General features: G+C 32.4%; 6 protein-coding genes across 6 annotated transcripts; 2 read left to right on the top strand and 4 right to left on the bottom strand.

Annotated features, from left to right (window-relative positions):
- On the top strand, positions 1–1960 carry Tim10 (translocase of inner membrane 10). The gene is made up of 4 exons (XM_089711825.1): positions 1–145; positions 263–410; positions 632–810; positions 1365–1960. Exons 3-4 carry the CDS (start codon positions 669–671, stop codon positions 1502–1504), a joined length of 282 nt encoding a protein of 93 aa, XP_089567951.1. The 5' UTR covers positions 1–145; positions 263–410; positions 632–668; the 3' UTR covers positions 1505–1960.
- Positions 1958–3292, bottom strand: PIG-M (Phosphatidylinositol glycan anchor biosynthesis class M). Its single transcript, XM_089711795.1, has one exon. The coding sequence runs from the start codon at positions 3290–3292 to the stop codon at positions 2021–2023; it is 1272 nt and encodes a 423-aa protein (XP_089567921.1). The 3' UTR covers positions 1958–2020.
- Position 3293: 1 nt separating this feature from the next.
- Positions 3294–3627, bottom strand: LOC149476586 (uncharacterized). Its single transcript, XM_089711828.1, has one exon. It carries the CDS (start codon positions 3492–3494, stop codon positions 3294–3296), a length of 201 nt encoding a protein of 66 aa, XP_089567954.1. The 5' UTR covers positions 3495–3627.
- Positions 3565–9791, bottom strand: LOC149476584 (cx9C motif-containing protein 4). The gene is made up of 3 exons (XM_089711827.1): positions 9633–9791; positions 4369–4518; positions 3565–3706 (listed from the first exon to the last, which is right to left on the bottom strand). The coding sequence occupies exons 1-3, from the start codon at positions 9685–9687 to the stop codon at positions 3699–3701; spliced, it is 213 nt and encodes a 70-aa protein (XP_089567953.1). The 5' UTR covers positions 9688–9791; the 3' UTR covers positions 3565–3698.
- Positions 5853–9573, bottom strand: Vps26 (vacuolar protein sorting 26). The gene has a single exon (XM_089711792.1). It carries the CDS (start codon positions 9418–9420, stop codon positions 7993–7995), a length of 1428 nt encoding a protein of 475 aa, XP_089567918.1. The 5' UTR covers positions 9421–9573; the 3' UTR covers positions 5853–7992.
- Positions 9792–10009: 218 nt separating the features above from the next.
- Positions 10010–14346, top strand: LOC149476583 (mitochondrial import receptor subunit TOM20 homolog). Its single transcript, XM_089711819.1, has 4 exons — positions 10010–10247; positions 12321–12424; positions 13117–13221; positions 13775–14346. Exons 1-4 carry the CDS (start codon positions 10121–10123, stop codon positions 13901–13903), a joined length of 465 nt encoding a protein of 154 aa, XP_089567945.1. The 5' UTR covers positions 10010–10120; the 3' UTR covers positions 13904–14346.
- The last annotated feature ends 675 nt before the right edge of the window (positions 14347–15021 follow it).

Here is a 15021-nt window from a genome sequence, read left to right as displayed (position 1 = left end):
TGGCAATTTTTAACAGTATTGTCAAGTGTCATTTGGTTTAAAATAGTATGTCGCTTGGAAAATTTGGAAAAATAACACTTTCTTGGTAATTATTTGCACAATAATTACAGTAATCATTCCCATAAATTTGTCCTTTTTGTGTGTGGTGAGATATACACTATTCTTTATTTTACCGTAATTTTAAAAAATTTATAGGTTATGTTTTAAACTTACGAACCATTAAAAATTCTATAGTTATAATGACTGGAAATTACTTTTTTAGGGTTGGAATTACAGCCTTCAGTTTGTCATTATTCGTGTTAGCCAAAAGCTCTATTAATGACAAGCGTTTGGAGAATATGAAATCTCGTGAACGCATGAAAAAATCTAACGAAGGAGAATATCCAGACGTATATCGCAAATTGTAAAAAGTAAGTCACTCCGACGTCGTTACTGCATTTTACATAACATTTTCAGTAAAAAATTGTTCGATATGTAGCTTTCTACTTTCAATATCAACCAGATAAATAATTATTTTATTGATTCCTAACAAACCAATTAAATATTTGTTTACTTCCTATTAAATTGAATTCTTATAAGGATACTATAAAAATTATCATAACTTGAGACATACATAACTTAAATTCTACAGGTAATTCCTAAGGTAACGTCTTAATACATTCATCAAAATGGCCGCACCATTGCTAGACCCTGCAAAACTGCAGTTAGTGCAGGAATTGGAGATTGAAATGATGTCCGATATGTACAACCGTCTTGTCGGGGCTTGCCACCGCAAATGCATACCTGTGAAGTATTTCGAACCTGAATTAGGTAAGATAGTATAATAATAGGCATATAATCATTTGCTCTAACTTCCTAATATTATAAAGCTGAAGAGTTTGTTTGTTTGAATGCGCTTATCTCAGGAACTACTGGTCCGATTTGAAAAATACTTTTGGTCTTAAATAGCCCATTTATCGAGGAAGGCTATATATCACTATGGTAAGACCAACAGAAGTGGGTGAAACTGCGAAGAGCAGCTTGTAGCATATAAAAGTTCAATGATGAGATCTTAGATATTATCTGATCATATATAAAATTTCATTTAAATCTTACAGACAAATATATAAATTAAAATATATATATTTTTTTTATTTGAATATAAAATATGAATATACTTACCTGAAATAATATAAAACTTACCATTCTCTATAATACTTTTGTAACTAAAGGGCATTGTTGCCCATAATAACTATATGTGACAGTATATTTTTTCCAAACCTTTTTTCAAACCTACAATAAAGTTCCTCCTGTTAATGGAATAGTAAAAATGTTAAAATTTGGACCATGTATATCATCTATAGCATATATGTTTAATATTTCAGGCAAAGGCGAATCAGTGTGCTTAGATCGTTGCGTCGCCAAATATCTAGATGTTCATGAACGCATTGGCAAGAAGCTGTCCAGCATGTCGCAAGGCGAATCTGAAGATTTAACAAAAATCAACCTCCAGGAAAAGAAATAGTAGTGAACATTGCAGTAAATTGTTACCATAGACAATAACTTTGACATTTGCTGGATGACAGTTAGTTTAGTGTTGCCATAATGAAAAGGGTTGAGTGTATTTTGGGAAATGCTGTTATTTTTTGTTTGCAATAAAGTTAGTAGTTATATACATGTTTGTTGAAACAGAATAATTTATAATTTTTTACACAATTGTTGTCTGATACAGGTGGTTTCAATTTACTACAATTATTTAAATTTAAATTATTGGTTTTAGTTGGTATCCACACTTGGAGAGAGTACAAAATGTTTTATGGCATTTATGTGCGCAAATATACACCAATTTAATAACCATAAACTATAAAAACCATATATTAAAATTTTATTTATGTGGTCACTTCTTGAAATTGTTTGCAGTTTGAATGCATTTGTTTTTATTTTAGTCTCATTGTTAGTTAGTAAATAAAACAAAAAGGAACATGTTTTTTTTATTTTTATTTCATTTCAAAAGTATCTAATATCTACAACCTTATGTAAACTACTTATTTTTAATTTCACTATCACTGATCTGGCCGAAACCATAACTAGGGCTATAACTCTTGACAAGTTTGCTCAAAATATAGATATTCTCAACGAAAAAGAAAATGCCACTTGTCCATATGTAAAAGAATATTTCTTGGCTTTTAAACTCGAGTAAATATGCATAATATAACCACTTTGCTTGTGGAAGCACCCATAGGATTGCTAAAAATAGCGCTGCTTTTGGTTTCATCCGTAAATCGTGCATAACCAATGGTAAAAGTGACAAAAACCATATAAAATATTGTGACGTCATAACGCTGTTATACGCCACTAGGACAAAAGATTGACAAAACAAAGCAAACGGCAGCGTTTGTTTATCTGTGCCAAAAGCTAAGCTAATTACAAACAAAATAACACACTCCGAAATTTGGGTCAACGTTTTAACTAAATCTATGGACAATTGTCCGCCTGTTAAATAAGAGTAATAAAATAGAACTGAAAAGTTGTGCCGCGTGTCCTTTCTAAAGAGATGATATATGTACGTTTCGAATAAAAATTCGTAATCATATAACAAATACATTGCACCCGTGAGTGCAATAAACGATATAATACAACTAAATGCTAACAGAAGTTGTTTTTTATTCGGTAGTAGCTGTATAATACCATCTCTTATAACAGTATTACGATTTATTTTATATGATCCAAGAGATAAATACATGGGAAATGTGAACGCAATTGGATATAACCGTAAATGTATGGACAAACCTAAAAATATACCACTAAGAATATATTTCCTGTATCCTACAACAACGTCAGTTTGTAAAAATAAGAGCGAAAGAATTATAATAAAACAAGGCATTGAATCTGCATTTCCTCTGGTTGAAATAGCTATACTCATCGGATTATATAACCAAACTAAAGAACAATAGGTAGCAATAGTAGATCCATTGATTTTACCAACTAATTGTCTCTCAATTAGCTTCTTTATGGCGTAAGAACATAGTAAATCAAAAACACAAAATAAAATCTTCCCGAAATTAACGTTAAGAAAAACATTTGGCGTCAAAAGGAACGCAATTATCGGACTATATCTGTAGGTGTGTCGTTTGTAGGGAGAGTCCCCTTTGTAAACGTGTTTCGCGGCATCTGTAAAAACTCTATAGTCTATGTCCGTGTACGGAACGTCATAATGTTGATCGTGGTAGGTGGCGTAATACACAAAAATAATGCGAATTAGAAACGCGGTGGTAACATGAAAATGAAACGGCAAATTCAAGACGCGCTTCATTTTATATTCGCGTTTTTAAACTCTTCGCGGCACTTTGCAAACAGGTTTTGAATTCTTGAAATTCTTTTGCACAATCGTCTTTTTTAACTGAATCTTCTCTTAGTAAAACACAGCGAGCGTAGAGTGCTCCCTGTTTGGAGCATTTCGCGTAAATTAAAGGATATTTAGCGAATCGTTCCTTTGCCTTGGACACAGCTTCCATTATTCAATATTTCGTTTGCGGGTGTATGTTGTTGGCGGCTCGCTGGTATCTATCGGTTCGCTTTCCCTTAAGAAAATATCGTATAACGGCTTAGAAAAGAAAATGCCGAGAAAGAGTCCAGTGAAAGTAAATTGAAAAACTTTAGGGTATCTGAATATCCAACTTCTTTTACCGAGTGGAGTGCTCCGACGACGCTGTTCCATATTATTTAGCTGAAACAATATAATTTATAATTAGCAGAACAAAAAATATAATAAAACAATGTTCATGAGCTGTATTAGTATTGGAATTAACACTTAAGTGAATTGCCCTTCTTCGACTTATCCTTAAATCTTATACCTATTATTAAAGATTAAAACAAACTGAGATAACGATATTCAAAACATCTTAAAACATCACATGGTTAATGGTTATCAATAAAAAACTCAGAACACAGGTATGTCAACACACCTATGTCAAAATTTATATAGTTGTAAGAACATTGTGTTTAATGTGCAGGATTAGACATCTAATGTAGCTCGTTTTTAAGGCAATTAGGAAATTTCTGAAACACTTACAGGCTTCACTAGCCCATATCATATTGCATTCGTGGTGAACTTGATAGTTTTTTGAGTTATCCATACGAATTAAATAACTACCGACGTAGAGAGAAAATATTTTATTTTACCTGTTTGTCACGACTTGGTCATTGCTAGATTAAACTATTGAACCTTAGTACCTACTGAACTGATTTAAAAAATTACTAGCAACATTATTATTTATTAACATGATATAAGAAATTTTCTATCTCAGCTTAGTTCAGAGTGTGTTTTCAGAATTCATTCTTGCAATTTTCAAATCTATTTGAATCTAGGTATCTATTAAATCCACTCACTGCTCCTATCAGCTCGATCTGTCACCGGCGCGAACACTCTCGGCTCCAGGCTATAACCCTCACAGACCAGAGACACAGGTTTATGCTTCAGGCAACACTGGCGCATAGCCTCGAACACGCGACCGCAGCGTACCTCTTGAAAATTGTGTTCTGTAATTTTTGAGATTGCCATGTGAAATTAAAAGTGCAAGTTTTTTCTTCTACAAATCAAACTTATATTCTCTCTCGTGTACTGACAATTTTACGTGCTGTATTCGACTTTAGGGGGTTTCCCAATCAAACGAAAACCATTCTAGTTTTTAATCAAATGATTTGTTACTTACAACAAACAACTTAGGTATTATGTAATATTATAACACAATAATGTGTTTTTATAGAATTTTTAATGCCCATTCTATTAAAATTTGCGTTTATTTTAACAGTAACAATGGAAAAAAACAATGCTCAGCAGAAACGTAGTTATGTAATACGTAGGGATTTTAACATGCACCGAGTTGTTCAAACACTTTATTTAGGTAGTAGAACTACAATTATTAACTACGTCATATAGTAATTACTAATTATTGTACTACGTAAGTAGGTTGTATCCTACATGTGCAATACATCAATCCGACCTTTGAACTGACATAAGTACCTATTAGTAGGTACTAGGAACTTTTAATTATTGATGATTCATTTGTAAACTTCGCAGTTTGACTAAAAATACTATCAAAAAAGCCTTATAATTTAAAACTTTATAATTTGTATCTTCACTGCATTGCTCCTAAACGGCTGGACCTATTTAAATGAAACTTTTTCATATGTTTTCATGTGGATTTAAGAATTTATAATTACAATACGAACGCGAGCAAAGAAGAAATAAATTTCCAGTCTATTTTCTCCTAAAATTTATCCATAAAATGTTAAAACAGTCCAAAACCATTATTTAATTAAAATAATTATTAGCCCTAATACCTATGACATGAATAACCGGACAAAACTATAATCTACTATAATCATACTTCGCGTCGGTCGTACACCCAACCTTATCATAATATTATCGAGTTTAGTTAGGTACCAATGTAAAACATTTCATTCAAACGAAATGATAAGCCTTGAAAAGTATAAAGAAAGCGGCTTATTCACTGGGACAAAATACAGATATTGAAGCTTGGACATAGAACGTCCATACAAAAACATAATATGTAGTTGTTTACGATATATTGATTACAGCCAAAACGGCCTAATAACTAATTGGAGACAAGCAAGGGGCGGAAGCCAAAAAAATTATTGTGATAGGTAGTGCTATTTAACTTATTCGTGAATCTTTAGAATTTTTTATAGTCATTTGTGGACATACATTTGTTGATCAAAAGAAGAATATGGTGTACACGTGGGTTGGAAAAAAATCCGTAGGTTTACATCTCATTTCCATGGGAATTTCCTTGACTACCTACGTGGGCGTAGCCGCGGGCGGAAAGCTAGTATAATGAATAAAAAACACATTCAGCAGTTTATACATATATTTTATTAACAATGTGATATAATCGACATGCACTCAACCTCCTTAAAAAAAGGTACAATACTAGAAATTAAACTGATTAATAATAACAATGTTTTACATAACATGGACTCATCTAATTATCTTATTTCTATATAATATAATAAGCCAACTTTAATGTATACAATTTAATTTTACATATGTTTAATACGTACTACCATTTCTATACAATTTAAATCGATTTAACGATTATTTAGATATACTTTTAGTATTCTTTTTACAATAGTCTTGGATTTTTTTATCAAAGATGCAAATGAAAATATAATAACTGAATACAATATAAACAAAGGCGATTACATATTATAATTTATAGCGATTATTCAATTCTAATACCAAATATATTGTTAATAAATAAATTTTGATACCAAATAATGCACCTTGAATGATTTAGAGTAAATTTAAGGAAAGTGGCAGCAGATTTATCCAATAGCGCAATTGGGTAGGTATTTTTATAGAAAATTCACAAGATTTTTTTTCATAATTTAAGGTACTAAGCCAAAAGTTCAATTGAAAATATGCTGCCTGTATACATAATTTATTGAAGTACCTATCATTGCAAATTATCCACTATATTATTACATCATGGATAACACAAGAATACGACCGCATAATTTGTTTGAACATGTCATTATGATACAGCACGAGGCGTGTGTAAAACGAATAATTTATCGATATGTGTCCCAGATACGCGATGCTCAATTGAAGGACATATTTGATATATTCAATTGAGACAAATTGATGTGGATCGGCAGCAACATCAAACATGGCTCATATTTACTGTGACATCGGAAGTTATGTACGAACTACTCCCATCGTTTTTCCTGTTAACTCCTCGAGTCATTAACAACTTGTTTTTCCAGTTTTATTCATCATAACGTACAAAATTGTATGAAATTTAATCCCTTATTGTGTATTCATTAAAATCGCACCATTCAAAAAAAAATACTACTGTGTTTTATTTTATTGTCACACCTTAGTCGAATCTCGAATCATAACGTCGACAGGGACGAAACTATAGGAACACTGTTGAATAAGAATGAGAGAGAAAACCTAACAATTTTTTTTAGTGTCTGGATTGTCTTTAGTCAGTGCAAAAAAAATATCTAGCATTCAAGTCTTACAGTACTGATATGAGTAGAAATCTCTATAATACATACATATATCATCATACATACAGAAATAATAAATATTAATAGAGGCATACAATGAAAAAATTAACACATTTACGTTACTGGTTTATTTATGATCTTGTCTATCAGAATAGTTGCCACAACTAGTTAATAATTTATGTATGAATAGCTTCCAAATCTCTTGGGAGGCTTTTGTTGCAAATGTTTAGAATTTTCAATTAAAATATACTTCTAGCAGCATGGTATGGATGAAAAGCTCTGTATAAATATTAGTATTTGCATTAATGACTTTTTATCTAGGATTTAATGGTCACGGTAGGCCTATAAAAGACATGCATAAATGTTAAAAATTATATTAATTTGTTTTTCACAATAAAATGTTTTCTACAGATTATCTAACGAGGTACCTATTATATACCACCCTTTGACATGACCTTCCTAATATACATATAAGGCTAAAGATATTTATATATTGCTTTCTCACAATACACTAATTTGTGTAAAAAATATACAAATCTTGCAAAAATAATATTAAGCTATATAATACAGTGCTCTGTATGCAATAGTAAATAATGAATGTTTATCAAAAATGAGATAAAAAAGTAATAAAAGAAAATCTTTCTTGCATACATCACCGATATACAATTTTTAATAATTTCCTTCTATCCTAGATTAAATTTTGAATAAATATGTACTTTAAGATTCCATTTTAGCAAAGCATCTTCGAGATGTGCCATAAATTAAAATATTAGTGCATTATTTTCAGATACCTTATCACAATTTCGTAATGTTTTCACTTAATTAGTTATTTATAAACCTACGTTGATAAAACATCAAAAACGAAATGGCAATAACAATCTATCGGCTATACATATGTGTTTAAACAATTGTCTTCGTATATGAAAACATACAGTCTCTGTGGGTTGCCGTAATGCCAACCGCAAAGTTACGAGGTTATTGGCTGGCACTTGCTTCTACACTCTCTGGTCGTGATAATACAGGCTTCTCTGCAACCTGTGGTTTCTCCGCTAACAATGGTTTTTCCGCAACCATTATTTTCTCGGCTTGCGGTTTTGCTTTTGGTTTATCGTTGATTTGAGGTTTTTCACTAATTTGAGGTTTCTCTGCTTCTTGGTTTTTAATTGTAGGTTTTTCAGACACTAGAGGTTTATCATCCAACGTTTCAATTTCAGGTTCATTAACAGGCTGAGATATTTCATTAGTTTTAGGAAGTTCCGATGGATTTTCAATATGTGTATTGGATAATTTGTTTGGTAATAGATCTGGTTCTTCCTTTTCCATTTGTGCAGGTCCATTTTGTTTTTCTGTAGGCATGGGTGAAATAGACCTTTGTAAATTTTCTGGAGCATTAGGAGATGCAGTTCTTATAGAATTTTCTTCACTTGATGCACTAAGCTGCCTTTGAGGGTGAGGATTTGCCAGTGTTTGCGTTTGTGGGTGATGGGGATTATGTAATGGCAATCGGGACTTGTCACTCTTTCTCCACAACGTAACCTCTTGCTGTTTGAAGTAACGGCGGTCTTCAGTATCCATTAGCACAAGATTTAAATAGTATCTTACAGAGAATTTATTGTTTATGTCCCTCATTGTGGGCGTCAAGTCATAACCAGCTAGAAACACTCGAATCGGAATACTCTCCCCTCTTACCGGAGCACCGTCCATGATTTCGTATTTAGCAACAGTCTCATTTTCTGTAAATGTATTAGGCCCAGAACCGGTGGTTTCTCGTTTAATTATTGATATTTCCATGTGTTTTATTTTTATTCTGACCAGTAGGAAATATATTTTACCCACAATTACGTCTTTCAAGTGGTATTTTGATTTGTTGTATTCAAACTCTATGTGGAGGCAATCTTCTATGCCTACTTCCATTTTTATGGAATTTAGAACATCGGGATAGCTGCATAGTGTGTGTACAGCTATATCAACTTCTTTTACAATATCTGTAAGTCGTCTAACGATTGTGGCTCGCAAAAAATACCTGAGTCTAACGTTCGCACCCGTGTACACTTCGTAAGGTTTTTCCACGTTAGCGAATTCGAAGGGATACGAGGTGTGTTGTAAAAGGTCACCGGGACGGGCTAGTTCCTTCACCAAGGATATAAATTCGTGATGATTACCTCTATCATAAAACAATTCGATTTGTCCGATAAGCTCGACTTTTATACCTTGATGCTCTAATTTCGACCCAGGCTTTCTCAACGTCACATTTACGCGTCCAGAAACAGTTTCACCATCATAATAAAGCAGAAGCTTTTCCTTTTTTCCATCATCCGTTTTTACCTCAGCAACTTTACGTTTGTCCGCATCATCGAATACAATTTCGATATCCGCTGTCTGTCCGAATCCGAAAAAACTCATTTTCACACCAAACTATTACGCAACACTTCACGAACTTTTTATGTATATTTTGAAAGGAATAATTGTGATATAATTGAGCAAAACATTGAAAAACGGCGATGAAACGCCCGCAAATCTAGAGCCGACTGAAGGATAGAAGTAAAGATGGCGACTACATTATGTCGGAAGTCGGCAAGCGATTTCATAATTAAAAATATATTAAATTGACTCACCAACAAGGCATCTCTGGATCTCACAGGCGTATTTCTTACAGGGATCGAACGGCATATATAAATATTAAAGGGATTTATTTAAAAGGAAGATAAATCTCCTATTTCAATCATGTGTACATTCGATATTTTTTATACATGGCAATTTATTTATTTTCCACCACATGTTCAAGGCATCATAGATAAAATAAAATATTGTTAATTTTACATAAATTCTCATTTAAACACATTAATCTGTCCTTATAAAATTATATTACTCTGCATTAAATAAAAATAGGAAATTCAGTTACATGAATTTATTAAGTAATTATTAAAATAATTACATAAATGCATATATAGAACGTATCCAAAAAATCATAACAATAGTGAAAAACAGGGATACCAACATTCATTCTTTCTCTTCAGTAAATGGCGGACATTAAATTTTGTAACTAAAAAGACGTGGAATTCGATTATTTATATGAATCTATTGCTACAAAACATATTTTGAAATGGAACTAACACGCACAACTCTTGGAATTGCAGTTGGCCTAGCCGGAACTCTTTTCTTAGGGTATTGTGTGTATTTTGATCAGCAACGCAGAAAGGATCCGCTTTACAAAAAGAAATTGAGAGAACGTAAGTTTTATATTTAAAGTTTATTTTAACTCACTCTTACAATGAACGTTGTGCACAAATTTTCCGGCGCTTTACAAGTAATATATTATCAGCTGTTGTATAATAACAACCTAAAAATTTTTCGGTACGTAACAATGTCACGTTTTTTAGTTTAAACTGTGGTTTAAATTCTCAATATTGTTTTACCAGACACCAGCTACGTTTACCCTTTATACTTGCAGTAATGTATGAGCAAATGAAGTAGACAAAATATATAGTAATAACATTTTATAATAATATTCACAAATTAGTATTCTTTGGAGTTTTGGACTAATGGATTTATCTAAATGTAATATGTATGTATTTAGATATTGGTTGTGTGTCTCCTAGTTACTATTAATTAATTATTAAACAGCTTTTTTCAACATGCATTTGTAGCCATATGCAAAATAGAGTGTAAATTTCTGAGGTAGTATTAAAAATACATGCCTGTATTTAGATGTATGTAATAATTAAGCATTTATAGTTATACTAGCTGGTCTGGTGAACGTTAGGGGTAACAAAATAAATGCTGGTTGATTCAGACCTACCCATAATACACAACATTTCATCATAGAAATAAAAATAATTTCATAACATTCCAAACACAGTTATACAGCAATATGTATTAAATATTTGATAATTATCTATACATCTATACATCTATACATCTATACAAATATTATAAAGAGGAAAGGTTTGATTTTTTGTTTGTTTGTATGAATTGAATAGGCTCCGAAACTACTTGGCAGATTTGAAAAATTCTTTCACTGTTGGAAAGCTACATCATTTCTGAGTGACATAGGCTAGGTTTTATCCCGGAAATCCCACGGGAACGGGAACTATGCGGGTTTTTTTTTGAAAACGCGGGCGAAGCCGCAGGCGGAATGCTAGTTCATTATAAAAACATGTACCAAGAAGTAAATATAAAGGTTAAAATAATTAATCTATACTATCTATACTAATATACTAATATGTAATATTATAAAGAGGAAAAGTTTGTAATTATGTATGTATGTATTGTTTTCACGCATAAACCTCTTAACCAATTTTGATGAAATTTGGCACAGAAAATCTATAGACCCTGAGAAAGAACATAGGCTACCTTTTATTGCGAAATATGTACCACGGGCGAAGCCGGGGCAGACCGCTTGTCTTGAATAATTCCTAAAGTGATTAGAAATATCATCTGTAGCTAAAGTAACAAACTATGAAAAGATTTAAGAAAAAGGCAGAATTTGGAACTGTCATTAGGAAAATCATCTATATATCATCATCATCAGCCGATTATGTTCCCACTGCTTCGACACGGGCCTTCGATCAGGCCATAATCCACTATGATGGACAAGTGCGGGTTATATGTTACATGGATGTCACATGTCATTGAAGTTTTTGATTCTCGACATGTCTGTACTTTTTGATTCTTGGACATGTCGGTTTCCACACCGTTCAAGCAAATGGTGATGTTATAAAAATATATACATTAATATAAATAAAGCATCTCTCAATAATTCTGACTATAAACAATTAGAAACATAGAAAGTGATATTTACACATCTGAATGCACACATAAATAACGATAGAATGCACATATTTCTTGCCGGCGTCATTAAATAACATTTTCTTTTTTTTAATTGCTCACAAATCATAGGCAACAACATGGTTATAGCTCTGGCAAGTTACATAATATATTTATTTTGCAGCCAAGAAGGCATTCAAGTTTTACCTTTTTTTATAAGCATTTTATCATCACTAATATACATGTGAAAGTGTTTGTTTCTCTTTCTTTTATATTTCAAGACAGTGATTTTATGATATGATTTTATAGTTGAGAGATATGTGTGAAGTACATCAAATAATTAATTATTTATTATTAGTTTTTGTTGATCGTGCAAGCAGGAAAGCTATTCAAATATATATTTTTCATGTATCCTTGAAATAAGTATATTATGTACCTTTTTTGACTTCATAATTTAATGCAATAAGCATTATTTTAGAAAGAATATGAATATCCATTATTGATCATTTAATTATAATCTAATTAAAATATTACAGGCAGACAAAAGGCACAACAAAATGCGTCACGATCGCGCACAATGGGCGGCCCGCTACCAGACACGAACGATCATGAAGCCATGCAACGTTTCTTCTTACAACAGGTATTATAATACTATTGATTTTAGATAAAATGATAAGTGCGCTTATAACTTTAGGGCCGGTGCAGATATGGCGGTGCGCATAGCTATTGTGAAACTATTAATGACATTGTCCTGATTATAATAATATCCAAAAGCGCATAGCACTACGCATTCGCATGCGATCGCTTAGATGATTCACCGTAATAAATTGTTATTTGATTTTGAAATTTATATCAATGAGGATAATGTTGATAATAGTTTGACAATGAAAAACGCTCTGCGCTCCGACATATCTACGCCGACCCTTACTATCGTGAATATAATTGTGTGAAGATATAAATAAGTATTAGTTAATTAATTATAAGTGACAGTAATGATACAGCATTTTTGCTGATTCTGACTCTATAAAATGCTCCAAATATAGAAATGATGATCTTATTTTAAGGAGGTTAAAAATTATAATGAAAATTTTCAAATTTAATTTTTTATTCTAAAATAGCAGTGGCAAATGTAAAGGCTTATTATGTAGTTACTTGCTGTGCTCCGTATTTTACCCGCAGTGCTCTACTCCTGTTGGTCTTAGCGAGATGATATATAACCTATAGCCTTCCTCGATGAATGGGCTATCTAACACCGAAATAATTTTTTAAATCAAACCATTTCTTCCCGAGATTGGCGCGTTCATACAAACATCATCAATTTAATGTTTTCAGATCCAACTTGGTGAAGAGTTGTTGGCAGCTGGTGACCTGGAAGCGGGTGTTGAGCATCTCGGCCAAGCGGTAGCTGTGTGCGGACAGACGCAGCAGTTGCTTAGCGTGAGTAGATACTTAATAAGTTATTTGAAAAGTGTAGATAATAGGGCGGCCGTACACGGACCGCATCAAGCAGTTGAGACGGACGGCTTGAGGCCGCGACTGTTGAACTATAGACATTCATCCACTGCTGGCAACGACCGACCGCTCGAGCAGTCCGTGTACGTCGCTCAGCCGTTAACTGCTCGAGCCGCCTGTGTACGGCCGCTCATACAGATAAGGTATATGAGTTTAGGATATAGGAATGAGTTGTAAGGTATATGAGTTTAGGATATAGGAATGAGTTGTAGCAACATATTACTACATTAGCAGCATACTAATTTATACTCTTAAAATTTAAATAATCAAATTTTTAAGATGGATTTTCTTAAAATTACGTTTTATAAATGTTATTATAATATATAAAGCTACACTACCACTGACAATTTTCACAGCAGGCTTAATATATTGCTACTTTGGGGTACATACTGTTGCGTTCATATTAAAAAATTAGAAGTTAATAACACCACACAATATTGTTTAAAAATGTATAGTTAATATATTTTTTAAATTGCAGGTACTGCAACAAACAATGCCGGCGCCAATCTTCCACCTGCTGCTCAAGAAGCTGCCCGAAGTGTCGGAGCGTCTCCGCGCGTCGATGCGGGCGAGCGGCGGCGCGCTGCAGGAGGAAGACGTCGAATAAATAAATAATAAAATTGTTTTTAGTTTATGGCCTATCAATTCTTTCGCTATCTGTACCCTTTTTCGATGTTATTATTTATCTGTGCATAATTGTTCCTGGCTGTCAAATCTTGTCTATTGTTTTTTTTTTAATTATGTCAGTTTTGAATATGGTAATGACGTTTCGATTTTTCGAAATTGTTATTTCAATTCTATTTTTATTTTCATGCTTCGTTTAATTATTTTATTGTTGTCACGTTTCTTTATTTTCAACTCGAGTACAGAGGCTGTGAACGTGTACTTGAAATTACCGCCATGTTTAAATCTTCGCGCGTTTTTAATGAGAGTAAAGTTCAACGATAATGTAGGTATTGTTAGTGTTATTTAGGAATTTGTGTTCACAACTGGTTAAGAATGCTTGAGTTTTGATTGAGATTTTATTGTGAAATAAAAGTATTGTAATAATTGTTGTTTTATTTAAGTACATATTATTTGTTGCAACATCATATTTTATAGAATTCATATGAATAAACTGCAGTTATGTGCATTTGGGCCGAAACTATTGTATAAATAGACTATGCTGTTAACTGCATAATGGGAGGGTAGACAATTTTTTTACTAAAAAGACACAATTTTTGCGAATCCTGTCATTAGAATAGCTTTCAATAATGTTCCATTCCAAAGTAATAGTACATAACTAATTGTATTAGTCGATATAATTGGTGCGATATTATTCTTTTGTCTTTCTAATCCACCAACAACAGCACTTGCAAATAAAATTGAATGATGAAAAAGTATTTGACTCACTACCTATATCTACCGATTATTTCATTGGTCAATATCACGATCGATGTAACGAAAACACGGTGCTTTTCCACAAAATATAATGTGCGAAGAAAATGTGCGGTGCGAGAATGCTTTGAAATGTCTTCTACATATTATATGATATTACTCAAAATTATAGAACTTAGGGTGGGTAGGTAATTGTGAACAGGGGTGATTGTAAACAACAATATTTTTTTTCTATAATCAGTCAAATCAGATGAATTTCCAAACGTTTGAAAAACCATAATCGTATCGTATATAATGAAATATTGTTACAGTTGTAAAAGTAGAGTGTGAATTATTGGTACTATTAAA

Source organism: Colias philodice, chromosome 27, assembly GCF_061535455.1.
Source record: "Colias philodice isolate Cphi_HAF_F1 chromosome 27, ilColPhil1 Martin Lab GWU primary, whole genome shotgun sequence".
Lineage (NCBI taxonomy): Eukaryota > Metazoa > Arthropoda > Insecta > Lepidoptera > Pieridae > Colias > Colias philodice.
The sequence above is the reverse complement of the archived record's forward strand: the minus strand, read 5'-3'. Positions and strand labels throughout refer to the sequence as shown.